Source organism: Amborella trichopoda, chromosome 6, assembly GCF_054954075.1.
Source record: "Amborella trichopoda isolate Santa Cruz 75 chromosome 6, AtrichopodaSantaCruz75HAP2 v2.0, whole genome shotgun sequence".
In the NCBI taxonomy this organism is placed as follows: Eukaryota; Viridiplantae; Streptophyta; class Magnoliopsida; order Amborellales; family Amborellaceae; genus Amborella; species Amborella trichopoda.
In genome coordinates, this window is record NC_142341.1 from 51,020,489 (window position 1) to 51,045,081 (window position 24,593).

Here is a 24,593-nt window from a genome sequence, read left to right on the forward strand (position 1 = left end):
TAAAATACCTTAAATGTTGGAGTTTCGTAGACGTTATGTGGACACATGTTTGACAATGAAGACAGGTAAAATATGTGGGGGAATCAACGGCCACGTATCCAATGATGGAAAGCTTATTGGTGGGCCACTACTATTTTTTTTTAATCGAAAAAGTTAGGAACTACAAATTTAAAGATTAAAAAATATAGGAACTGGTTCAATTGTCTGGTTCTATCTGACAGAACCGGATCGCTTTGAACCATCATTTTTTAGGGGGAGTCGACCTTTTTTTAATTGAAAAAATTAAGAACTACAAATTTAAGAATCGAAAAAATATAAAAACTGGTTGATCTGATTCTCTCTTACAGAACTGGTATGAACCACTTTAAACCACCAGTTTTAAGGGTACTCGATCGGCTCGTGATACATTATTAGATCCGTCATCGATTTTTCAAATGCCGGTTTAAAGAGAGGGGAGAGAAGAGCTATGAACGACGTTCAAAGAGAGGATTAGTATTTTTAAACCGGTAAGGCCTCGGGCTCGGCTCAGTCCTAACCCCATTAATGGGGCAAAGGCAATGAGTGGTCCACCCGAAGTCTTAAAAAGTTCAAAAAAAATAAAAAATATGAAATTTTGAGAGTGAAAAGAATTAGAAAAACACAAGGAATCTAATTAAACTAAAATAAAAAATTTGAAACCTGGATTAGAAAAAATCGATCGTAAATAATTGCATTGTTAAACACATTCAAATCATTCTTTAGAAAATTCCAAAAAAGTAAAAACAAAAGTAGGCTGTTTGATAATAAAAACTTACAAAATATTGTAAAACACATCCAAATAACATATATAATTTTTAGGGATCCCACAAATATATTTATTTTTTATTTTTTATTTTTTTAATTGAAAATATTTTTTTATCTTATATTTTGACTTTTGTATGGTTGAAGATATTATTTGGAAGCAAAATGTCTCTATATTTTTTATCTTACAACACCTTGGTTCTTTTTTACTATAAATTTTTAATCCAAATAAAATCTAAAATGACACCTTTAACCCTTGTATGTATTGATTAACATTAATTTTTGTTTTATTCCCTTTAACAGTAATTTTTGTTTCTCTTTTTAACTGCACTCTCTATCCAAATTCCTTCTCTCTCTACCATCTCTCTGTCCAAACTCCTCTCTATCTCTCTCTACCCAACTCCCTCTCTCTCTTTCTCTCTCTCTGCCTGGACTCCATCTCTCCGTCTCTTACAAGCTTTTCTCTCACCCAAACTTCCTTTCTCTCACTAAATCTTCATTCTATCTCACTAAACCTTCGTTCTTGTATCATCTGAAGCAATGGTTTAAAAACCGGATCGGTGACCCGGATCGAGCTTTTCAAAAACCGATCCGGATTGACGAATCGGCGATCCGGATCGGCGAATCGGCGGTCCGGATCGGAATCGGGTGAATCGGTCAGAATAAAGCTTCAAAAAAATCCGAAAAAATTATTAAAATTCATTATAAATATTGTTTTTTAGGAATTCAATAAAAAATGAGGGTACTCCATTAAGAATTTTCATGTTTTTGGATGAATATGCGAATATTGATATGTTCTTTCCCTGCATGAACCGCCATTCAACATTTAATTTACATCACACAAAAGGATAAACATAGAATTATCATGGAATAAGTATATCAACATACATGGACTACAATAAAGCATAAAATTAATAACATACGATCTAAAAATAAAATGATAGACGACGTTGTTATTCTTCTTGGTCACGCTGGTGCCATTGATTGAATTCGTTTGACAATTCATTGATTCGATCTAAAAACGAATCATCGATATTAGCGGGCGTCTGACTATTCCCAAATCCCTGAGTGTTAGTGTTTTGTTGTGTTCCCAGTCCAAAATCCCCGAAGCTTGTCCATCCTTCATGCTCACCTGCACTGTCGTGCTCATCCCTACACTGTTGCTGTTGGGACTCGATATGTGAATAATATGGCTGGGATAGGGTGGCCTCAGAATCATCATCTCTCTCATTTTCTCTTAGAACCCCTTCCCACTCTCCCTCATTAGGTGCAATATCATCGACATATTGTGGATACATTGGCTGGCTGCTTCCTCTTTCATGCCGCTCATCAGTTTCTTCAATATCTTCATCACCGATAGCCTCAAGGAACGCTCTCTTGTGCAACACTGGCTCCTCCTCTTCGACTACCCATCGGTCTGCTGTGTCTGTGACAAATATTGTGTCTAAGTCTATCGGCCCATAGTCTTCAAGCTTCCTTCTTATTTGTCGCGCTCTGAGGTTTAAATTATAATGAACGTAGACTAGTTTATGAAGCTTCTCAGAAGCGAGTCGATTCCTTCTAGTAGTGTGCAACCATTGGAACGTACTCCAGTTGCGCTCACAGCCAGTAGCAGAACATGTCTGGGAGAGCACCTTGATTGCTATCCTCTTTAGGTGAGGTGCATCAGTACCATATATCTCCCACCATTCAGCTGAATTAAAATGTAAAAAGCATTGTAAGGGCAAAAACAATTCATAAGATTAAATATATGAATAAACAAAATATTAGCGAGGGGATAACCTGGATCCATCATAGTTCGAGAATTTCTGGCAAGTCTAGTTCCGAAGGATCCTATAGCATCCCTATACATAGCAAGCTAAAACAAATATATTACGTTTTAGTGCATTATTCCTCACAAATATAACAACTCAATGAAGTTCTTACCCAAACATTAAATAATACCTCTTGTATTGCTGCTACTTGGTTTCGATGGCTTCTCTCCAACCTTGCAATAATGTATCTGACCCCTTCCATAATCTTGTGGGGTTGTTCAGGTGTCAAATAGAAAAAATTTGGGTTGAAGTAGTAACCTAAAAAATATATAGGTAGAAAAATGTCATTTACAATTTCATAAAAAAATGATTTAAACTGAAACATTGTAATGATATAAATATATATTTACCAGCATAATGAATTGGACGTCCGAATTTGGTGTTCCACCTCTTTTCTATAATCTCGATCACTTTGCTAGCAAAATTACACTTCTCCCCAATAGCTGATTTCGCCCTCTCAATACCTTCATAAAGGATACCCATGGTAGCTTTCTTATCAGCATCCACCATTCTTAACACCGTGACCAAAGGGGCAGTGGCCTCTACAACACTGGAACATCGAGACCAGAACAGCCTATTTGAGATTATGTTATCCACTTTTACACGGGTACTGGACTTCGAGAGGCGGTCATTTAACCACTCTTCACAAGTAAACAATCTCTTTAATGCACCTTCAGATTGTCGAATGGAGTCCACAGCTAAGTAATCGGTCGCAAAGCGGGTTATGGCAGGCCTGATTATCTCTTTTTTCTTAGAGTGTTCTCTAAACAGAAATAATATTTTCGAGTGGTTGTATATAAATCTCGACACCAACCTTGCTTCATCTAGAGTCTCCTTCACAATTTTGATCTCCCCGATTTCCTCTAACATAAGATCGATGCTGTGTTCAGCACACGGGGTCCATACTAGATGCTTCCTCTTATCCATCAACTTGCTGCCCGCAGAAACACATGCACGCGCATTGTCCGTAATAAACTGGACTACATGCTTATCCCCCACCTCCTCCACTATCTGATCATATAGTCGTACGTAGAAGTTTGCATTCTTCTTCGTCCCTGATACGTCTTTGCTAGACAAAAAAGCTGTACCTTTTGGGGAATAGGCCAAGAAGTTTAAAAACTCCTTTTTGCTAACTTTATTCAACCAACCATCACTCATGAGAGTAATTCCTGTCTTTGGCCAACTCTGTTTATATTCTTCAATCCACTTTTTAACTTCCTCTACCTCTTCGTCTAATATTGGCCCACTGAGCTCATATGCCGTCGGGGGTTTTACCCTGGGCCCGGCTCTCTGGATTGCACTAACTATAGGTGGAAAATATGGGCTATTGGCTGCATCAAAGGGAATCCCTTTATCGTAGAACCATTTACCAACATATCTCCCTAACATGTTTCTTGTACCTTTAACCATGCCTTTTAAGGTCATCTGTTGTGACTTAGGCTTTGAGAGAAATGGGTCTTTACGACCATGACCTGCAATACTGGCACTCCTAGGTAACTTAGAAACAATTTCTTCAACAACTGATTCTTCTTGATACATATTGCCACCAACCTCTCCATACATATTTGAGCTGGGCCCGCCATACATGCTCGAGCTGGACCCGCCATGCATATCTGAACTAGGCCCACCATGCATATCGGAACTAGGCCCACCATGCATGTCTGAGCTAGACCCACCAGGCATTCTAAACCCACATTCCCTCTGATATTGTTCATATAAACTCAATCTTGTGGCCATGTCCAGCTCATTATTATATTGCTCTTTTAGGTCATAATTATATTGCTCTTCTGTATCATTCCTGCTTGATGGTGTATATAAACTAGCTATCTCCTCATTCATCCTATGTTTGGCAATTTTTTTATCTTTGCTAGCATTAAGAATTGCCACCATCTGTTTTTTTACATTACTAGGGACACTAGTGCATGCAGAAACTTCTCCCTTAACCCCTGCCAAGTGTTGCTTGAACCTATGTACCCCACTACTTATCACTCTTTGACAGTAATTACAAATAATTTTGTCTTTCTTGTTGGGATCAAGTCTGACCCCATGTTGCCATGCAGGGTCTTCTGTAGATCTTGACATGATTCAACTGTTTTAAGATGTAAAAAGTTTAAATTAACCTGACAGTTCAAAAAGAAAAATAATCACAATATGTAGTGATAATATGTTGCGGTAGTTCATGTAGTCATATTCGTTGTTATTTGTTATTGCAAAATACCTTTTTTGACAATAATATTTCGTACATATCAATTACAAACATTTAGAATAATACAAAATGCAAGCTCCAAACATGGCTACAACTCAATTATCAAGAACATACATTTTTTGCATTAAAAAATTAATAATAAAAACAATTCTTCAAAGAGCCGGCTAACATCAGTCATTCCAACTTAAAAATCCATGAACAACAGATAAAAAAAATACAGTTTTGTATTGAAAATATAATAACATGCATTTTTTTGCATAAATAATCCATCAACATACAATTTTTTCAACAAAAACTTTAACAATAAAAATTTAAAATATGGTTTAATACCTTATGATAATTAAAACCTTGTCACGATTTTCACATCTTTTCGGAAAATCATCAATTTTCAAAAAATTCGATCATGGAAAAAAAAAAAAAAAAATTACAGCAAACTCAAACAATAAAAATTAAAAATTAGGTTTAAATGTTTAATACATCATGATAATCAAAACTTTATCACGATTTTCACATCTTTTCGAAAAATCATCATTTTTCAAAAAATTCGATCATGAATAAAAAGAAATAAAAAAAAAAAGTACAGCAAATTTTCAAAAAATTCGATCATGGATTAAAAAAAAAAATTAACAAATTTTCAAAAAGTTCGATCATGGATTAAAAAAAAAAATTCATAAATTTTCTAAAAATTCGATCATGGATTACAAAAAATTCGATCATGGATTACATAAAATTCGATCATGGATTACATAAAATTCGATCATGGATTACATAAAATTCGATCATGGATTACAAAAAAAAAAAAAACATAAAAAAACAAAAAATTCGATCGTGGATTACAAGAACAAAAAAAAACAATTCCATCATGGATTACAAAAAATTCAATCATGGGTTACAAAAAAAAAAAAAACACAAAAAATTCGATCATGGATTACAAGTAAAAAAAACAAACATTTTGATCATGGATTACAAAAAAGTTGATCATGGATTACAGAAAATTCTATCATGGATTACAAAAAATTCGATCATGGATTACATAAAATTCGATCATGGATTACAAAAAAGTCGATCATGGATTACAGAAAATTCTATCATGGATTACAAAAAATTCGTTCATGGATTACATAAAATTCGATCATGCATTACAAAAAAAAAAAAACAAAAAAAAACAAAAAATTCGATCGTGGATTACTAAAAAAGAAAAAAACAATTACATCATGGATAACAAAAAATTCAATCATAGATTACAAAAAACTCTATCATGGGTTACATAAAAAACAAAAAACAAAAAATTCGATCATGGATTACAAAAAAAAACAAACATTTCGATCATGGATTACAAAACATTCGATCATGGATTACAAAAAATTCTATCATGGGTTACAAAAATAAAAAATAAAAAATAAAATTCGATCATGGATTACAAGAAAAAAAAACAAACATTTTGATCATGGATTACAAAAAATTCGATCATAGATTACAAAAAATTCTATCATGGGCTACAAAAAAAAAAAAAAAAAAAAAAATTTGTTCTTCACAGAGTCGTTTTACATAAGCGATTTTAACTAAAAAATTCACCTCCAAGTGAATAAATTACATCCAATTGACTATATTTTCTGATAAACAACAATATAAGGAATCAAAAACCTAAATTTTTAACACATTATTTCTAATATATCATGAAAACAAAATCAAAAGGCGGAAAAAAAAAAAAAAAACAGCGGAATTTGGTTCCGCAGACATCTCACTGTTCATATCAAATTTCTTGCTGTAATTGACCAGATTACGTAAAATTGAAAATTTTAAATCATACTAGACACAATAAAGATTAAAAACCCTAATTATTGAACTCATTTTGTTCAAAATATGCCATGAAATAAATCAAATGGCGGAAAAACAAAAAAACCCAAAGTTCTTACCTGTTTTTATGAACCGAAGCCTTCAATCTCCAAAAAAGTCTGTTTTTCTCAACGATTATCACAAATTAGTAACAAAATCTTTTGATTCACAGCTTTAAGATCAATATGCCTACAAATTTTGAAAGATTCATGCCCTATTTGGCATGATATTTCAGAAATGGCGGAAACCCTAAACTCCGAATTTTTCTTGATCCAAAAACAACCAATTTTTCCACCATTAAATCGTTAAAAAAGCTGAATAAAGCTGTTTACAGCCTGAAAAACAGATCACGTGCCGAAAAAAACAAAAAAAATGATCAAAAAATGACAAATTTGAAAAAAATCCGTGAAGAACACTGTGCAACCCGTGTTCTTCACGGACTCGCCGATTCCGCACAGTGAATCGGCGAGTCACTGTGCGGAATCGTCCGGTTCCCGGTTTTTGAACCGATCCGGTCCCTTTTTCGTGAATTCCGAGTCGAACCGGGCGAGTCCGGTTCGACTCGGCGATTTTTAAAACGCTGATCTGAAGTATAAAGAGGAGATTCATAAGTAATTGGACCTCACAACCCTAATTTTGGATGCACACACCTTGATTTTAATTATAAGTCCTACGATCCGGTTCCCACTCCAGTGTGACCAAACACAATAATCACTTTCTCTCTCTACACTTTCTCTATACTGTCATATTTTTAACCAAACATAATAATCTCTATCATCTTTCTCTTTCAACAATTTCTCTCTTTACTGTCACGTTCTTAACCTCTCTCTATACTTTATTTCTCTACAACTTCTCTCTATACTATCACATTTTTAACCTCTCTCTACACTTTCTCTCTCTACCTTTTCACATTGTTATTACATAGTAAATCACTCTGCACTTTCTCTCTATGCGGTCACATTCTTAACCTCCCTCTACACTTTCTCTCTCTCTCTCTAAAAACTTTCACTTTGCTTGTCTCTGCCCTGTCACTTTGTTAGCTTCCAAAATAAAGAATAAAGTGATCGGGCTTCGTTCTTCATTGTTCTTGGAGTGCTCTCTCTCTTTCTACTAGATAGGCTTTCAAAATCGTAAATATCTTCATGTAATTGGCTCAACTGCAAATCACACACACCATGTCCTTGTTTGATTTTTTATTCACACTCATAATAAGCCGATTTCTCTCTCCGTGTTTCATGTTAACGACTCTGCTCTCCCCCTTAGAACAACTTGTTGTTCGTCTGCAAAAATTCTCAAAACCCACAATTAGTTAAAAATTACGAGATCATGCGATCTTCTTTTGCTGCTCCATGAAAGTGATCTTGCCTTACTCGTTTATAATGGAAATGGAAGTCGAATTAGGGTTGTGAGGTAAAAACGGGGACGAATTCAATTCAGATGATACGAGAACGAATATTTAGTGAAATACAATGAAAATTTAGCGAGAGAAAGGAAGTTTGGGTGAGAGAACAGCTTGTAAGAGAGGGAGAGATGGAGTTCAGGTATAAAAAGAAAGAGAGAGAGAGAGGGAGTTGGCCAGAGAGAGATAGAGAGAAGTTTGGGCAGAGAGATGGTAGAGAGAGAGGGAGTTTGGATAGAGAGTGCGGGTAAAGAGGGAAACAAAAATTATTGTTACAGAGAACAAATTAAAAATTACTGTTAATCGATAGATACAAGTGTCAAAGGTGATATTTTAAATTTTGTTTGGGTAAAAAAATAATGGTAAAAAGGGTTAAAGTGTTGTCAGATAAAAAAGATGGAAAAATTTTGGGTTCAAATATTATTTTCAATCATTGGATCTCAAGATACAAAGTAAAAAATAAAAGAAAAAGAGGTAGTTTTTCGAGCATCAGAACTCGACCAAGTAATCAAACAACGAGAGGATAAAAGAAGAGTGACAAGCCTTGTGTACAAAATTTTTCATCAGTTCAAGTCTTAAACAAGCCTTTTTTTTTTCTAGTTCGGTATCTTGCGGCCTTTTGAACCAAAGCCTCTAAGGCTTGTTTTTTATCTCTAACCTTTGCCTATTTCAGGGGCTTTTTTTTTTTTGTTTTTTTTGGGTAAGTCAGTTGGGTAGAAGATCCTCTAGGGGTGGCAATGGGTTGGGAAAATGTACCGTGGGACCTAGAGCCAACCATGTCTAGAGTCTCCGGGCCTTAGTTCCGAACCTGAATTGTTTATAAAAGATCCAAACCCGAACCGGACCCATCCAAATTATTATTTTTTTAAATATGTTATATATATATATATAGGTACGGTTTATATAGAGCCTAGGCTCTAAACCATCAAATTAGAGCCTACCTTCAAATAGTGTCGAGAAATGTGGTTTCAAGATTGGAAATCTTTGTGATAGCCTTAAAATATATTTTTATATTTATTCATAAAGTTTAAAGCTTAAAAAATAGCGTAGATTGACAGATCTATGACCACTTGAAAATATTGAAATTTGATGCTAAAAAAATGCATTACAAAATACACTATTTCCAAAACTTGAAATCCATTTTTTTCCTCATATCTATGCATCTTGATGTCGAGATAATCAATTTGAAGATATTTGAGCATCAAAGCAACCTCTTCTAGTGAAAGTTTTGTGGTAGGCTCAAATTTGATTGTTCAGAGCCACGACTCTATATAAACTTTTTCATATATATATATATATATATATATATATATATATAGGTGTAGTTTCTATAAGGTTGCAACCTTAAATGATCCAATTAAGGCGCACCTCCAAATTGTATCATAACAAAAAATGGTTAAAATCAAGTAGATCTATAAACGTATGAAAATCTTGAAAATGGATAGTCCAGATAATGTATTGCAAGATGCACAATTTTTTCGACTTAAAATCTTTTTTTTTTTTTTCATATTCATGCATCTTGATGTCGAGATGAGCAATTAGAGGGTTATTCAATATTAAAACAATATTTTTCGATGGATTTTTGATGTGCATCTGTAGTTCTATATTTGAAAGTTACAACCTTATATAAACTTTTTCCTAAATAAATTAATAAAATTTGGGTTGGGTCCAAGTAGGTTCTACATTAATCCGGACCTAGAGTCCAAGATTTTGACCCAAAACCTACCCGCGTGGACCAAATTTTGGAGCGCCGAGGTCTGGTCTACTCCATGGGTCCGGGTCCATTGCCACCCCCAACCAACCGAGGCATAGAGATGGGACCCTTTGCCTACCCGAAATTCATCCAACTAACAGCAAACGGACGAACTCAAAAATACAGGAGTGCGGTAGCATACATACTTAACTATTCTCGAAAATGGAAGACACAAAGTTCATTCATGGTAGTTGTTGAGGTGAAAATTAGAAAGTGTAGCCACCAATTCCTTGATGTTATTATCAGAAGTGCCCCCCTCGGCCACTGCCTCGGTAGTCAAACCCCTCCACCTGTGTGCATTCCTCCTCAGCTCCGCCCCCCTCTCACCTTCCATGACCTCCCTTATGCACCTTTCCAATTCTCCTTTGCGAATGACTTCGTTTCCGTCGACCTCGGCACAGACGCCGACCTTCCAGACATCGAAAATGAACTTAGAGTTGGTCGGTTGGTCGCTCCGAAGTGGAGCTGCAACCATAGGCACCCCTTGGCTCAGTCCCTCCAGTGTTGAGTTCCATCCGCAGTGAGTCACGAAACAGCCAACAGCTCTATGTGCCAGGACGTCGAGCTGAGGGCACCATGGCACCACAAGCCCTTGCTGAAATGTAGCCTCTAGGAAGCCCTCAGGTAGTTGGTTTCCGCCCTGTTGGTGCGCAAATGGGATCCTCACGACCCAGAGGAATGGCCATTTGCTCGAGCGCAAGGCACTAGCAATCTCCTCCATTTGCTCAACTGACAGAGCCGCGATGCTCCCAAAGGAGACATATACCACTGACCCGACCGGTCTCTCATCTAGCCAGCTGAGGCAATTCACAAGCCTCCCTTGGTCATCTCCTGTACTCGTGGATCTTGCATTTCGACCGACCAAATAGGCCAAAGGGAGTGCCGGGCCGATCATCTTTGGTGACCATGGCTCTGCCGTCTCCTCACTCACTTTTGATTCTAAGCTATCGAACGAGTTCATGAGCACATAATCTGCCTTCTCTATGTTCTTGAACTGGCCCAACAATAAATCGAGGAAGAAACCATTGCCCTCGGACTGGACGATGAATGAGGGTAGATCTTGTAAGCTTAACAGTGGCAATCCCGGAAGAGAATAACGCGCACCAGGCTCTCTCTGCACTACAAGGATGCTCCTATGGCAGAGGGAGTATATTGAGGACACTGCATAAGACTGAGTGAGGAAGGTGACCCCGAGGATGCCATAGGCGTGGGCAACATCTAAGGCCCATGTAAGGAATGAGTCATAAATGAGGCAGACAGGCCGAGGACCCTCTTCATTGAGCCGAGCTATGAGGTCCCCGAGCGTCTGAGAACCGACACGACGGAGAGTGGCCCAATAAGCCTCAGAACTGTAGTCTGATGGTAAGCCATCATCGTGGCCATCAGAGATGTACTCAGTGTTGGTGGAGGTGAGGGCCGATCGGTCGGCCCTGCGAATGTCGTCGCGGCTTCGAACAGGGGCCACGAGAGTGGCCTTGAGGCCCTTGCCGACGAGGCGATCGGCAAACTGGAGCAACGGGTTTATGTGGCCTTGGATTGGATAGGGAAGCAGTAGGACATGAGCACTCTTGGACTTATCTTCCTCCATTTTCAGTGTTTCTTCCACCATTTCACTTGGTTTAAAGGGCTTTTGTATGGAGGAGAAAAGGAAGAAAGAAGAATTCGATTATTCGAGAATTGTTCAATCCAATGGTTTAAAAAGCAGATCGGTGACCCGGGTCGGGCATTTCAAAAACCTATCTGGATCGACGAATCGGCGATCCGGATAGGGAATCGGCTGAATTAGTCGGATTAAAGCTTCAAAAAATTTCAAAAAAATTATTAAAATTCATTATAAATGTTGTTTTTTAGGAATCCAATAAGAAATGAGGGTACTACATTATTAACTTTCATTTTTTCATCAATTTGTGAATATTGAGATGTTCTTTCCCTGTATAAACTTAAGTATTAAATTTGCATCACATAAAAGAAAAATCATAGAATTATCATGGATAAAATATATAATTATACATGGACTATAATAAAGAGTAGACTAAATCAATGAAAGAATGGCCATTAAAATCTCGTTTTGACGAAAAACCCTAATCCGCTAAAAAAACCCAAATTATTACAGTCTAACTAACTATAATTCAAAATTATTACAACCTAACTAATTATAATATTATATACTAAAATTATAATTATTAGTTTACATTTTATAATTATTTTATTAGATAAATAATAACAAATTAAAAATATTTTATAATATTATCTAATTTAAAATATATTATTGACAACTGTAAGAAAAATAGTACATTACATGAATTATAATGTAAAAATTAATAAATAAAATAAAAGATTTGGTTATCAATGTAAAAATTAGTAAAATATGTACAAATTTTAAAAATAACACTTTAATTTATTATATGCCCAAGGGGGAACAAAAATTAGCTCAAGAAGAGATAAACTATTATAGGGCCCAAGGGGGGATTTGATAACCATCATGCCTCCATAGCATATGTGTTTAAAATTGCCTATTAATAACATATATTTACATTCTATTTTCATTTAATGATGTTCGAAAATTATCCCACATTGAAGGATGAGTATATGCTATATAAATAACTATGTAATTGGAAGACAAACACAAGTATGAAAACACTAGGGCATCTGTGCACATGCACGCGTGCATGTGTGTGTCGCACGTGTGGCACAAGTGGGAGTGGTGTGCGTCACACGTGTGACACGTACATATGTGTGACACGTACACATGTGTGAAGGTATTTTTGAGGCCTGAATCGACTGAAACAGGTGCACACGTGCACGTGTGCATGTGTGTGTGGCACGTGTGCATGTGTGTGTGGCACGTGTGGGAGCGGTACAACCGGTGCACATGTGCACGTGTGGGAGTGTGTATCGCTCGTGTCACACGTACACACGTGTGAAGGTGCTTTTGAAGTGATTTTGTTCTAGAATCGGGAGGTTCTCAGTTTTGTGTTGAAATCGGCACACGTGCATGTGCGTGTGCGACACGTGTGGGAGCGTGTGTGGCACGTGTGGGAGTGTGTACCGCTCGTGTCACACGTACACACGTGTGGGAGTGGTGCGTGTCGCACGCGTGAGGCGTACACACGTATGAAGGTGCTTTTGAGGCTAGAACCAGAAGGGAACTGGATAGAATTGGGTGGGAACAGGCGGTTCTGCTCTAGAATAGGGCGGTTCCCGGTTTTGTGCTGAAATCCGCACGTGTGCATGTGCGTGTCACACGTATGGCATGTGTGGGAGTGTGTGTGGCACGTGTGGGAGTGTGTACCGCTGTCACACGTACACACGGGTGGGAGTGGTGCGTGTCGCGCGCGTAACGTGTACACACTTGTGAAGGTGCTTTTGAGGCTAGAACCGGGAGGGAACCGGACAGAACCGGGCGGTTCCCAGTTTTGTGCTGGAACTGGCACGCGTGCATGTACGTGTGCGACATGTGTGGGAGTGTGTGTGGCACGTGTGGGAGTGTGTACCGCTTGTGTCACATGTACACACGTGTGGGAGTAGTGTGTGTCGCACGCTTGAGGCGTACACACGTGTGAAGGTGCTTTTGAGGCTAGAACTGGGAGGGAGCCGGACAGAATCGGGTGGGAACCGGCGGTTCCGCTCTAGAACCGGGCGGTTCCCGGTTTTGTGCTAGAACCGGCATGCGTGCATGTGCGTGTCGTACGTATGGCATGTGTGGGAGTGTGTGTGTGGCACGTGTGGGAGTGTGTACCGCTCGTATCACACGTACACACGTGTGGGAGTGGTGCGTGTTGCACACGTGACGCGTACACACATGTGAAGGTGCTTTTGAGGCTAGAACCGGGTGGGAACTGCTAGAACCAAGAGAGAACCGGACAGAACCAGGTGGGAACCGGCGGTTCTACTCTAAAATTGGGCAGTTCCCGATTTTATGCTGGAACCGACACTGGTTGTGCCGATTCTCGAATCGAACCGGACGAGTTCGGTTCGACTCGCGGATTTTTAAATCATTGGTTCAATCAATTATTATGTTGATGAGTTGCAAATATGAGATCTTTTGTGGTGGAGGTGGTGTACAACACTCTTTACATGGAGACAAATACTTTGTGGTCATGGATTGCTTTAATGGTACACAGGTACATCAACTACTTTGTATTGTGGGAAAACTCTAAATGAGATTCCATTCAAAAGGTCCCCTACTAACCATACACCTTAATGTCGATAGGTTCAATTAGATGTTTTTTCAACATCAAAACAACATTTCTCAGAGGATTTCAAAGGTGCACCTTAACTACCATTTTTTACCTCCTAAAAAAGTTGATATGATCTATACCAAATGACAATCTCTTTTCTTTAACCACTACTTGTATATGTTCATTCCCAACTTCTCTAGAAAGAAAATCGATTTGAATGTATGAAGTTTATACAATGAATTGTACACACTGGTGCCATATACAAGACTCCATAAAATAGAGAATTTGTACACTCTTTGCAAGTGAGTCCTCCTTATTGGATTCCCCAAAAAGAGAGTGTAACAGTGGCATTCAGGTTAGTCAGTATTAAACACTTTCAGCAACTCAACTATCCGCTGAGTGATATTTATAGTTATGAGCAAATTATCTGTTTGATAATGTGAAGGCTTTGAAGTGATATGCTCTTCTCCGCTTTGTTAGATGTGCTTAACCCTAGGGGACCTAAATCAGCAACCATGACATGACCAGGATGGTCTCTCAAGAGGGATACTGCATCAACACATGCATGATTAATCACTCTTTGAGCTACCATCAAAATTTTGACTCAAAAGAAATTCTGAATTAATTAGTCTTTGATCTATCATCAAAATTTTGATTCCAAACAAACTTTAAATGCTTGAGTTCACTTGGGGAACTTATAAAAAAAACTTTGAATGCTTGAGTTCACTTGGGGAACTTATAAAGAGAGAATATGTAAGGCTCAAGTATGAGAATTTTTTTGTTTTGGTAAATCGGTGGGGATAGGGGCGCCTTACCTTTTTTTTATTAGCATATAAGAAATTACTGATCAAAGTCATTTTACAACCCTCAATTTTCAAGTACATTTTTTTTTTTGGTAGATCAATAGGGAAAATATTCTCTACCCGTGGTAAGAATGAAACTCAACACGTCGTATTGTAGTGCCTAGCTACCCTGACCTCCTAGCCTTGAGCTCAAGTATGAAGAAGTTCCCCAACAAAGTCCTCAATATTTCTATGTGAAGTTCCACTAATCTCTCTAGCCATCATTGCCAAAATTTTCCATTTTGCCGCATTCTTCTTGATCTCAACTCCTCTGTCCCCATCCATAATCTCCCTTATGCACCTTTCCAACTCCCCTCTACTTACAAATCCCATGTCATTTACCCTAGCCCTCAAGCCTACCCTCCACACATCTTCCACATATTTAGCATTTGTCAATTGATCAGTCCATTGTGGTATAGCCACCAAAGGGACACCTAGGCTTAACCCCTCAAGAGTTGAGTTCCACCCACAGTGAGTCACAAAGCACCCTACAGATTGATGTGAGAGCACCTCTAATTGGGGACACCACTCCACCACCAGCCCTCTCCCCTTGACCTCATCAACAAACCCTACGGGCAATTCATTGCCCATATAACCTTGTGGAACCCCTGGTGGCCTCACCACCCATAGAAATGGTTTTTGGTTTTGCAACAACCCCCATGCAATTTCACTCATCGTCGTCTCATCTAAACCAACTAGGCTTCCAAATGAGACATACACGACAGAGCCGATTGGTTTGGTGTCTAGCCATACTAGGCATTCCTCTTCCTCCCATAGACTCAGGCCAAAGCTTCTATCACTTGGATCCATGGTATCTGTGAAGGCTGATGGCACCATGGGGCCTATGGTCTTGATAGGCCATCTTCCCATCAAGGAGACAATCGCTTCCTCTTCAAGTTCATAAAATGAGTTCACAAATAGATACTGTGCCTTGTCTAAGTTAGAGAATTGGCTAAGTAGGAGATCTAAGTGAGCAGGGTATGGGTTGCTTGGGGCTAGGAATGATGGTATATCTTGCAATCCTAGCATAGGCAACCCTGGCACCTCCATAGTCTCCGCTTTCTCATCGCATATGCTTAGCGAGCCTTCATGATATCGAAAATAGAGGGCAAACACTGCACAGGACTGGGTGAAAAACGCAGCAGAGGGGATTTCTAGGTTCTCCGAAACATCGGCTATCCAAGGGAGCAAAGGGTCATAGACAATGCAATTGACAGGGTAGCCCTCTGCAACTAGCCTGGCTATTAGCTCTGTGAGAGCCACCTGCCCTGTTATCTTGAACTTTTCCAAGTAGAAAGCGATGCTGTCCTTCCTAGAACGACCATTGTCGAAGCCATCTGAGATTGTTTCAAATCGAATCGACTGCAATAAAAGTGGCTTCGCACTAGAAGTATTACGTAGGGACTGGGTGACAAAGGTGCTGGTGACAAATGTTACAGAGAGGAGCTCGCGGGTGAGACACTTAGCGAATTGTAGCATGGGGTTAATGTGACCCTGGGTTGGGTAAGGGAAAACAAGGACATGGGGTCTCCGAGTTTGCTTCCCCTTCTCCATTATTGCAACCATTCAACCACTATATGAGATGTTGGGGATTAAGAAAGACTGGAATTTCTTTTCATATAAAAAAAGTAAAAAAAAAAATAATATCGGAATTGCTTTCATTTTTTAATTTTGGAAGTGGGTCATGAGAGAAGAACTTCTATGATTGCAATGATCCTGTCTATATATTGTCTGGTGAATTTAGCTCCCAGCTGTCCCATTCAAAACCAAATTTGAATGTGATTTTGCATAATTTTTTCTCTGCTATTAAAATCTCAATATTGCCATTGAAATGGACAATGTGAAGCTAAAACAGGACTGTATTTATTTATTTAAAATGCACAAAATCATTTAACACATTCCATAACACTGGTTTGCGTGGGCTAGCTGTACACAATTTCTGGAGTGGGTTAAAGAGACAAAAGACATGACAAATGTGTCAAAGAAAGTGAGGATAGACTAGGAAATAGAACACTTAAACAGACCAACTCCCTCTCTAATGCAAACAAGAATTATTGTAGTCATCTTTATAGAGATTGTATACCACTAGTCGAATTACACAGACCATCTCCCTCTCAAATGCAAACAAGAATTATTGCAGTCATCTTTAGAAAGATTGTATACCACTAGTCGAATTACACAGACCATCTCCCTCTCAAATGCAAACAAGAATTATTGTAGGCGTCTTTAGAGAGATTGTATACCACTTGTCGAATTACATGTGTTGCACATAAAATTTAAAATTGATTGGCGAAAAATGATCAAATGTTACAAAAAAATTGTTTATAAAGGTTGAAACCGTAAAATAGAAATAAGGTGCACCTTAAAAATTCATCATAAAAAGCTATTTTGATGCTGGAAAACCTTCTAATTGATTATCTCGACATTGTGATGTACGAATATTGAAAACAGACAAAAGATTTGGAATATAAAAAGGAAAAATGATCCTATAGGACCCTCCTCCACCTATGTATGTGGGACCTCAAATGATCACCATTAAATTTCATACGGATCTATAGAAAAGTCAAATCCTACATTCATGTGATAACTTTTTTAGAGATCTGTGCCAACTTTAATGGTGGTCCTTTTGGATCTTATACACATGGGTGGAGGAAGGTCCCGTAGGATCATTACTCTATAAAAAATAGTACATCTCGCAATCGACCATCACTTTTCAAGATTTTCGTGTGTTTATAGATCTACTTGATTTGAATCTATTTTGGAGTTTATAAAGTTATAATTAAATATAAAAATAGATCATTAGGCCATTGAAAGATTTTTTGACACCAAAATTACATCATATGATAAAATTTGGGGGTGCACGTCAAATTGCATGTTAAGAGATGTATTAGGCAATAGTTTGATGTTAGATAGTAAAAAGTACAAAAATATTTTTTTTTCAATTATTATTTGTTACAAACATTTTAAACTAGCCATAGAAGTTTTTGTTTGTGTTAAGAAAATAATGTAATGTGATACTGATTTTTGTTTTGTTTATAACTACTGCATGAAAAAAATAGTTGGAAAATACTCTTTATAGTAAAATAATAATAATAATAAATTCGCCAAGAACATATCATTTTATAATGTGAAAATCCTTAAGAAATATGCTAATGTGCCATGGAAAATTGAATCATAAAAAATTCATAAATTAAAAATATGAAAGATTTTAAATATCCTTTTTTATACAAAATCTTATGATTTGAAAGGAAAATTTAAAAATATGGGAAAACAAAAATAGAATGCAAATAGAAAATATGAAAAATAGGAAACTTAGCCATAAAACTATTTTTCAATAATAAAAAAAAAAGAGTAATGATCCTATGAGACCATCCCACACCCATGTGTGTATGACCCCAAATGATCATCATTAAATTTGGCACACATCTCTAGAAAAGTCAAGTCCTACACCCATATGAAAACTTTTCTAGAAGTCTGTGCAAAATTTAATGGTCATCTTTTGGGGTCCTACACACATACGTGTGGAAGGTTCTCATAAGATCATTACTAAAAAAAAAAATAGCCATAATCTTTTTTTGAGCATAAAAGTAAGCACTTCAAAATTTTATTATTTAAAAAATTGAAAGAAAGAATAAAGTTGGTGTCCTGTTTTTTTTCTATTTCCTATATTTGTATTTCATATAAAGTAATTTGTCACTATTTATTCAAGTGGTAAAAAAACATAAAAAAATAACAATTAGTTTCAAAGATTAAAACTTTTAAATTCAAAATTTCAGAATTTAAATATCAGAAACTTGGTATTTTTAAAAATTAGGTAATTTTATAAAATTAACAAAAAGAAATAACAAAATTTATAAAAAAAATTTAAAAACACTGATAAAAATTTCATGAAAATTTTGAAATTCACAATTAATTGAAAGGTACTTATAACAAAAACAAAGTTAGTTACCAAATCACGCTCATTTTCGACTGGGTTGGGAGGTTGGGTCCGGGTTGGTCTGGACCCCAACCCAGCTCAAAAATACTTGCATTAAACCCAGACCCAACAGGTTATATATAGCAAAACTAAAAAGTAAGCTAAAAATTAAATAATTACCTAATAGCATATACCTAAAATTACCAAAAACTATTAAAAATTGAAAAACATATAACTTTAATTACATAAAAGTATGGCGGGGATTAAAATTCAAAAAAACTTTTAAAAGTACACCTATTAGTGCTTTCCTATTTGGGTCCAAGATTTGGACCGAAACCCAGAGCTGGACCGGGTTTGGTCATTGGATCTTAGGTTGGGTCGAGGTAAATTCCCAGCTCTAGATGTCAATGAAACATTAGTAATTATAAATTTTATTCAAAATTATATTAGTTTATATTCAATAGATATAAAATAATACATTGATGAAATAAGTAAAAAATATCAACAGAAGATGTTAAAGGCTATAGTTAAACCCTATGTAAATCTACTCTCTATATATGGGTGATCGGATACGCTTTTTCTCTTGGATTTTTTATCTCCTTACTTCACAATTTACATATAATGAAAGGCAAAGCCACCTGCTCCATAAGTTTAATATATTATAAAAAAAAAATTATATTTCATTCCCTTGAATGATCCAATTGGAAAATTTTAAAAAAAATTCTTTAAATTTGCTCTTACTTGGGTATTCTTCTCTCTACACTTGTATTCTTTTGAAGCAATTTATTATATTCAATGATACACATAAGATAAAGGATTGTGTCATCTTTATCTAAAATTAGAAAGAAACTCCAGATGTTCACCTAGACATAAGATAAAGGATTGGTCTATTTACTTCCTTGATTTTCTTTTTATCTTTCACAATCTCTCTCAACACATACTTTCTCTCTCAATGTTCTCTCATCTCTCTACCTTTAGGACATGTTTGTTTGGAGGAAAGAAATCTTTCAGAAAGAAAATTTTTTCTATTTCTTCTGGAAGTGAAATATTTTGTTTTGGAAAGTTTAAATAAGTTACGGGTACAATGTTTGGGAATGTTAAAATAGTTCGGGATACTATGTTTGATAACAAATATATATTAATAGTATAAATATAAATATATAATATATAACATAATATAATATATAATGTAATGTCTTATAGATCTACGTGATTTGCATTTTAATGTAATGTCTTATAGATCTACGTGATTTACATTATATATAATGTAATGTCTCATAGATCTATGTGATTTACATTATTTTTTAAGTTTTAAATTTTATAATTAACGATAAAAATATATTTTAAGTCTATCAAAAAGATTTTCAGCATTAAAATGACATTTCTTGACACTATTTGAAGGTAGGATCTCTAATTTGATTATTTAGATCCTAGGCTCTATACAAACCACACCCTATATATATATGAAAAATACTACGCAACGCCTATAGGTGAAAATGAACAGTGATTTCGTCTACCTCCATCACTGTCCATAGTTCATCACGTGGTCACCATTGTTCGGTAGTATTTCGTTTTTCATTTTTTTTCTACAAGTCAGAATAACTTAAAATTTAAAGCATATATTCATAAAAAAATAGAGAAATCTTAGAAAAATATATAAAAAAATATTTTACTTGAAAAAATTGTTCAAAATACCTTCCAAAAATTTTGGTCAATTTGTTTTACGAATAATTTTTTTATATATTTTTATTAGATGTGTCTCAGTAAGATGTACATACCCTCCTAATTTCAAGTAGTTCTAATTTATAGAAAAACAATGAAAATAAAAAACTACTGAAAAATTGTAACCGCATGATGAAATTTGGATGGTGATGAGAGTAGATGAAATCACTAGTCATTTTCGCCTATAGGTATTGAGAAGACTTTTCCTCTCTATATATATATATATATATATATATATATATATATATATATAAATTAACATTCATATATTATATTATATATATATAATATAAACCGAGTAATGATATTATGAGACCCTGCCACACCCATGTGAGTAGGACCCCAAATGATCACCATTAAATTTTGATACAGATCTCTAAGAAAGTTATCAATAAACCCATTCACCCAAGTCCCACACTCATGTGATAGCTTTTCTAGAGATCTGTGTCAAAATTTAATGGTATCCCTTTGGGGTTCTACTCACATAGGTGTGGGAGGGTCTCATCATTACTTATATAAATACTATATACTACATAATCAATAAATGCTATAATACAAATTACATTAATAAAATATATGATATATAATAAAATATAATATTATAAAATATTATATTACATCATATTATTAATACAAATATTATGTATTTATGTTATGCATATATTATCTAATATTACATAATATAATATTAAAATATAACTTATATAATAAATGAGTAATGATCCTGTGAGACCCCCTACACCCATGTGTAAATCCTCAAAGGATCACTATTAAATTTAGCACAGATCTTTAAAAAAGTCAAGTCCCATACCTATGTGATAACTTTTCTAGAGATGTGTGTCAAATTTAATAGTGATCATTTGGAGTCCCACACACATGGGTGTGGGAAGGTCTCATACGATCACTACTCATAATAAATATATTATTTAGTATATAAATAAAATATTATGTAATATATTATGTTGTAAATAGTTAATATTGCATAGTGATCACCAAGAGCAATAATCAACAAAAACTTTATGAAAGTTTAAGTTCCTACCTAAAAATATAAACTTTTACATGAAAGATAGAAACTTTGTTGGAAGATATCTTTCAGAAAGAAATAGAAGTTCTTACCCATCTAACACATAACTTTTACAAAATTGAAAAGATTTTTTGAGGAAAGAAATCCTTTTGGAAATCAAACAAGCCTTAAAGATACATATTAGGCACACTAGATTTCTCTCTCCCCCTTTAAAAATAGAAAGTTATATGGGATTATCTCTCTCTTCCCTCCCACGAACACAATATCTTTCTTCTCTTGAACATGGCAAGCATTTTCTCTCTCTTAAATATTATTTTTTATATTTAAATAGGTACGTACTCTCTCTCTCTTTACCTCTTAAAAATAGGTGTGTAATATGTGTATCAAAGATGATCTTATTTTAGCAAATATGTATTCACCCCTTAACTATAATTAAATTAGTATAGAAGTAGATATAAAGATATAATGCAAAACTGTCCATTTTTCAAATCTCGAATATATGGGTGGATTGTTCACCCCACTGATCCATGTCAAATCATTGGATTAACGATTTGCATAAGTTTGATCAATCTGAATTAGTGATACATAAATTATTAAAATTAAAATTAAAATTAAAATAGGGTTCATGATGTGGGATTTAGGAGACCCAAAAAAATATTAGAGAACCTTAAAAGGAAAAAGAAAAAAAGAAAAAAACAAGAGTTTTAAATGGGAGCTAGGTTGGTGCAGATAAATCCTAGAACTGATTTTATCATGGAAAAAGTTTATATAAAGATGCTACATTATAATGTAGAACTACATATGCCCCTCAAAAATCCATCAGAAAAGGTAGTTTTAATGTTGAAAAACTCTATGGTTGATGTATGACCATGAAAAATAAAAATCTTGACATCGAGATGTATGACCATGAAAAATAAAAAGATTTTAAGTCTCAGAAATAGTGCATTTTACAACATATTATCTACACCGTCCATTTTCAAGATTTTCATATGCTTATAGATCTACTTGATTTTAACCATTCTTGAAATTTAAAATTTTATAATTAGATATAAAAATAGATTTTAAGATAATCCTAATAACATTTTATGTCAAAATTATATAACATGATAAAATTTGAAGGGCACTGTACCTCTACACCTACAGAGGCATCCGTATGACAAGTGCACCCTTTTATCATATCTAATTCCCAATCCGAGTTAGCAATCTCCAAGTTTTAAAACAGTGCTTACATCATTGGATATTGGATGCCTTTCCATTCTTCAAAATTAAGTCACAGGGGCAAGGCAAGCTTTCTATGCTTCCTCTATAACATAAAATTTATATATTGCCCTTTATCCAACTGTCATTCTTAACAGAGAATTAAGATTGCTCAAATCACAAGTTCACCTCTACATTATTTTATTTTTAATATTTTTTTATATAAAACATTTTGACACCAAATTTTGGGCATCCAATCCTCTATTAAACTCGCACTTGTAAAAAAATATAAAAATAATAATCCCAATAAAATAAAATGATCAAAATACCCCTGAAAATTTTTAAATGTATTTTGGTCATTATATTTTATACAAAAATTATTTAAATTTTTTTTATTATGTGCGCCCTAATGAGAAGATGAAACGTACCAAATTTCATATTCATAAAATCTGTATAAAAAATTAAAAATAAAATAGATATAAAATCAAATGATGAGTGGTTCACTTGATCAAAATTAAACACCTGGATGGTAGGAGAAGCATAGATCTTCTACGCTGGATGCTAGGAGAAGCATATATCTTCTATCTTACATGGGACGTATAGAAAGCATTCCCCTTAGGGGCTAGGTCATAGTGTGCAAAATGGACAAGCTGCTACTTGTTTAATGGTAATATTGATTACTATAGTCGTTGTAACCACGAAAACTTTAAAAATAGCTCATGCATATTATCTAGAGCATCTGATTTTAAGTATTCACAAATTCCTCAAATTTGTACCATTCTTGAAACCTTGAATTTCATATTCAAGATCCAAATAGATTTTTAGGTCATGATAAAGGGTTTTGTGGTGCAAACTGCCATGAAGGTAACCTTAAACTAAATGTATCCTTTTAACATGGGTGGCAATGGCCCAGACCACAATATTTGATGCTTTTTTATATTTAAAAAGTAAAAATTAACATAGTCCTGATTTTTGGGAGGTATAACATTTAAATTTTTACATATTTTTCCATAGTTTATTTGTTAACACCAATATTTCGATATCTCATTTCGGGAAGCATAATATTTAATTTTTATATGCTTTTAGAGTTTTTTATTTACACTTAATTATATGTCTCATGCTTCTAAAAAACACATGCATTTTTCTAATACACTGCAAGACGGTGTATTGAAAATACATAGGATCATTCCCTTTAGATAAACATTTATTATAAAACATCACCATCATCATTAATATTAATATTCTTATATTATAATGTAATATATAATATAATAATATTATATTATAATTTAATATTTTATTTCAGAATTATATTTTTAATAAAATAGTCTGATATACATTAGACTATATTTATTTTCACTTTCATACAATATGTATTCTATATATACCTTTTTCCTAAATTCTCTTCCATTCTATTATAAGATTTGTTATTTTTGAAAAATATAAATATACGGTACATCATGTCATAAACTTATCTATTTGGAGTTCATATTACAACCTCTAGAGATATGTTTATTTTTTATTCATGCAACATGTATACAACCCTTAATTGTAGTTTAATAATATATAATATAGTATAGATATAACAAGGGAACTACATATTATATTGACATTTATTTTTATTACAAAGAGGCCATTATCACCTTTAAGCTTTATTATTCAAATAATAAGATCTAATAATTGGAATATATTCCAAGTTCGATTTTTTAAAAAAATATTTGAACTTTTTTAATTACAATATGTGTCCAACTTTAAATCTAACAACTAAGAGTAGTTATGGTGTGGCTTGTATAAGGCCGAGGCCCTAAACAATCAAAGTAAGCCGCACCTTCAAGTAGTTTCGAAATATCATGTTTCAGTATCATAAATCTTTATGATGGTCTAAAAATTTATTTTCATCTCTGATTATAAAATTTAAAGATT

At 34.8% G+C, this 24,593-nt stretch overlaps 2 protein-coding genes across 2 annotated transcripts; both read right to left on the minus strand.

Moving 5' to 3' along the window:
- Positions 1 to 1,575: 1,575 nt before the first annotated feature.
- Positions 1,576 to 2,841, minus strand: LOC148781851 (uncharacterized). Its single transcript, XM_088869741.1, has 2 exons — positions 2,563 to 2,841; positions 1,576 to 2,473 (listed from the first exon to the last, which is right to left on the minus strand). The coding sequence occupies exons 1-2, from the start codon at positions 2,630 to 2,632 to the stop codon at positions 1,734 to 1,736; spliced, it is 810 nt and encodes a 269-aa protein (XP_088725867.1). The 5' UTR covers positions 2,633 to 2,841; the 3' UTR covers positions 1,576 to 1,733.
- A 6,761-nt stretch (positions 2,842 to 9,602) lies between these two features.
- Positions 9,603 to 16,375, minus strand: LOC18448713 (uncharacterized). Its single transcript, XM_088870908.1, has 2 exons — positions 14,970 to 16,375; positions 9,603 to 11,456 (listed from the first exon to the last, which is right to left on the minus strand). Exons 1-2 carry the CDS (start codon positions 16,363 to 16,365, stop codon positions 9,967 to 9,969), a joined length of 2,886 nt encoding a protein of 961 aa, XP_088727034.1. The 5' UTR covers positions 16,366 to 16,375; the 3' UTR covers positions 9,603 to 9,966.
- Between the last annotated feature and the right edge of the window lie 8,218 nt (positions 16,376 to 24,593).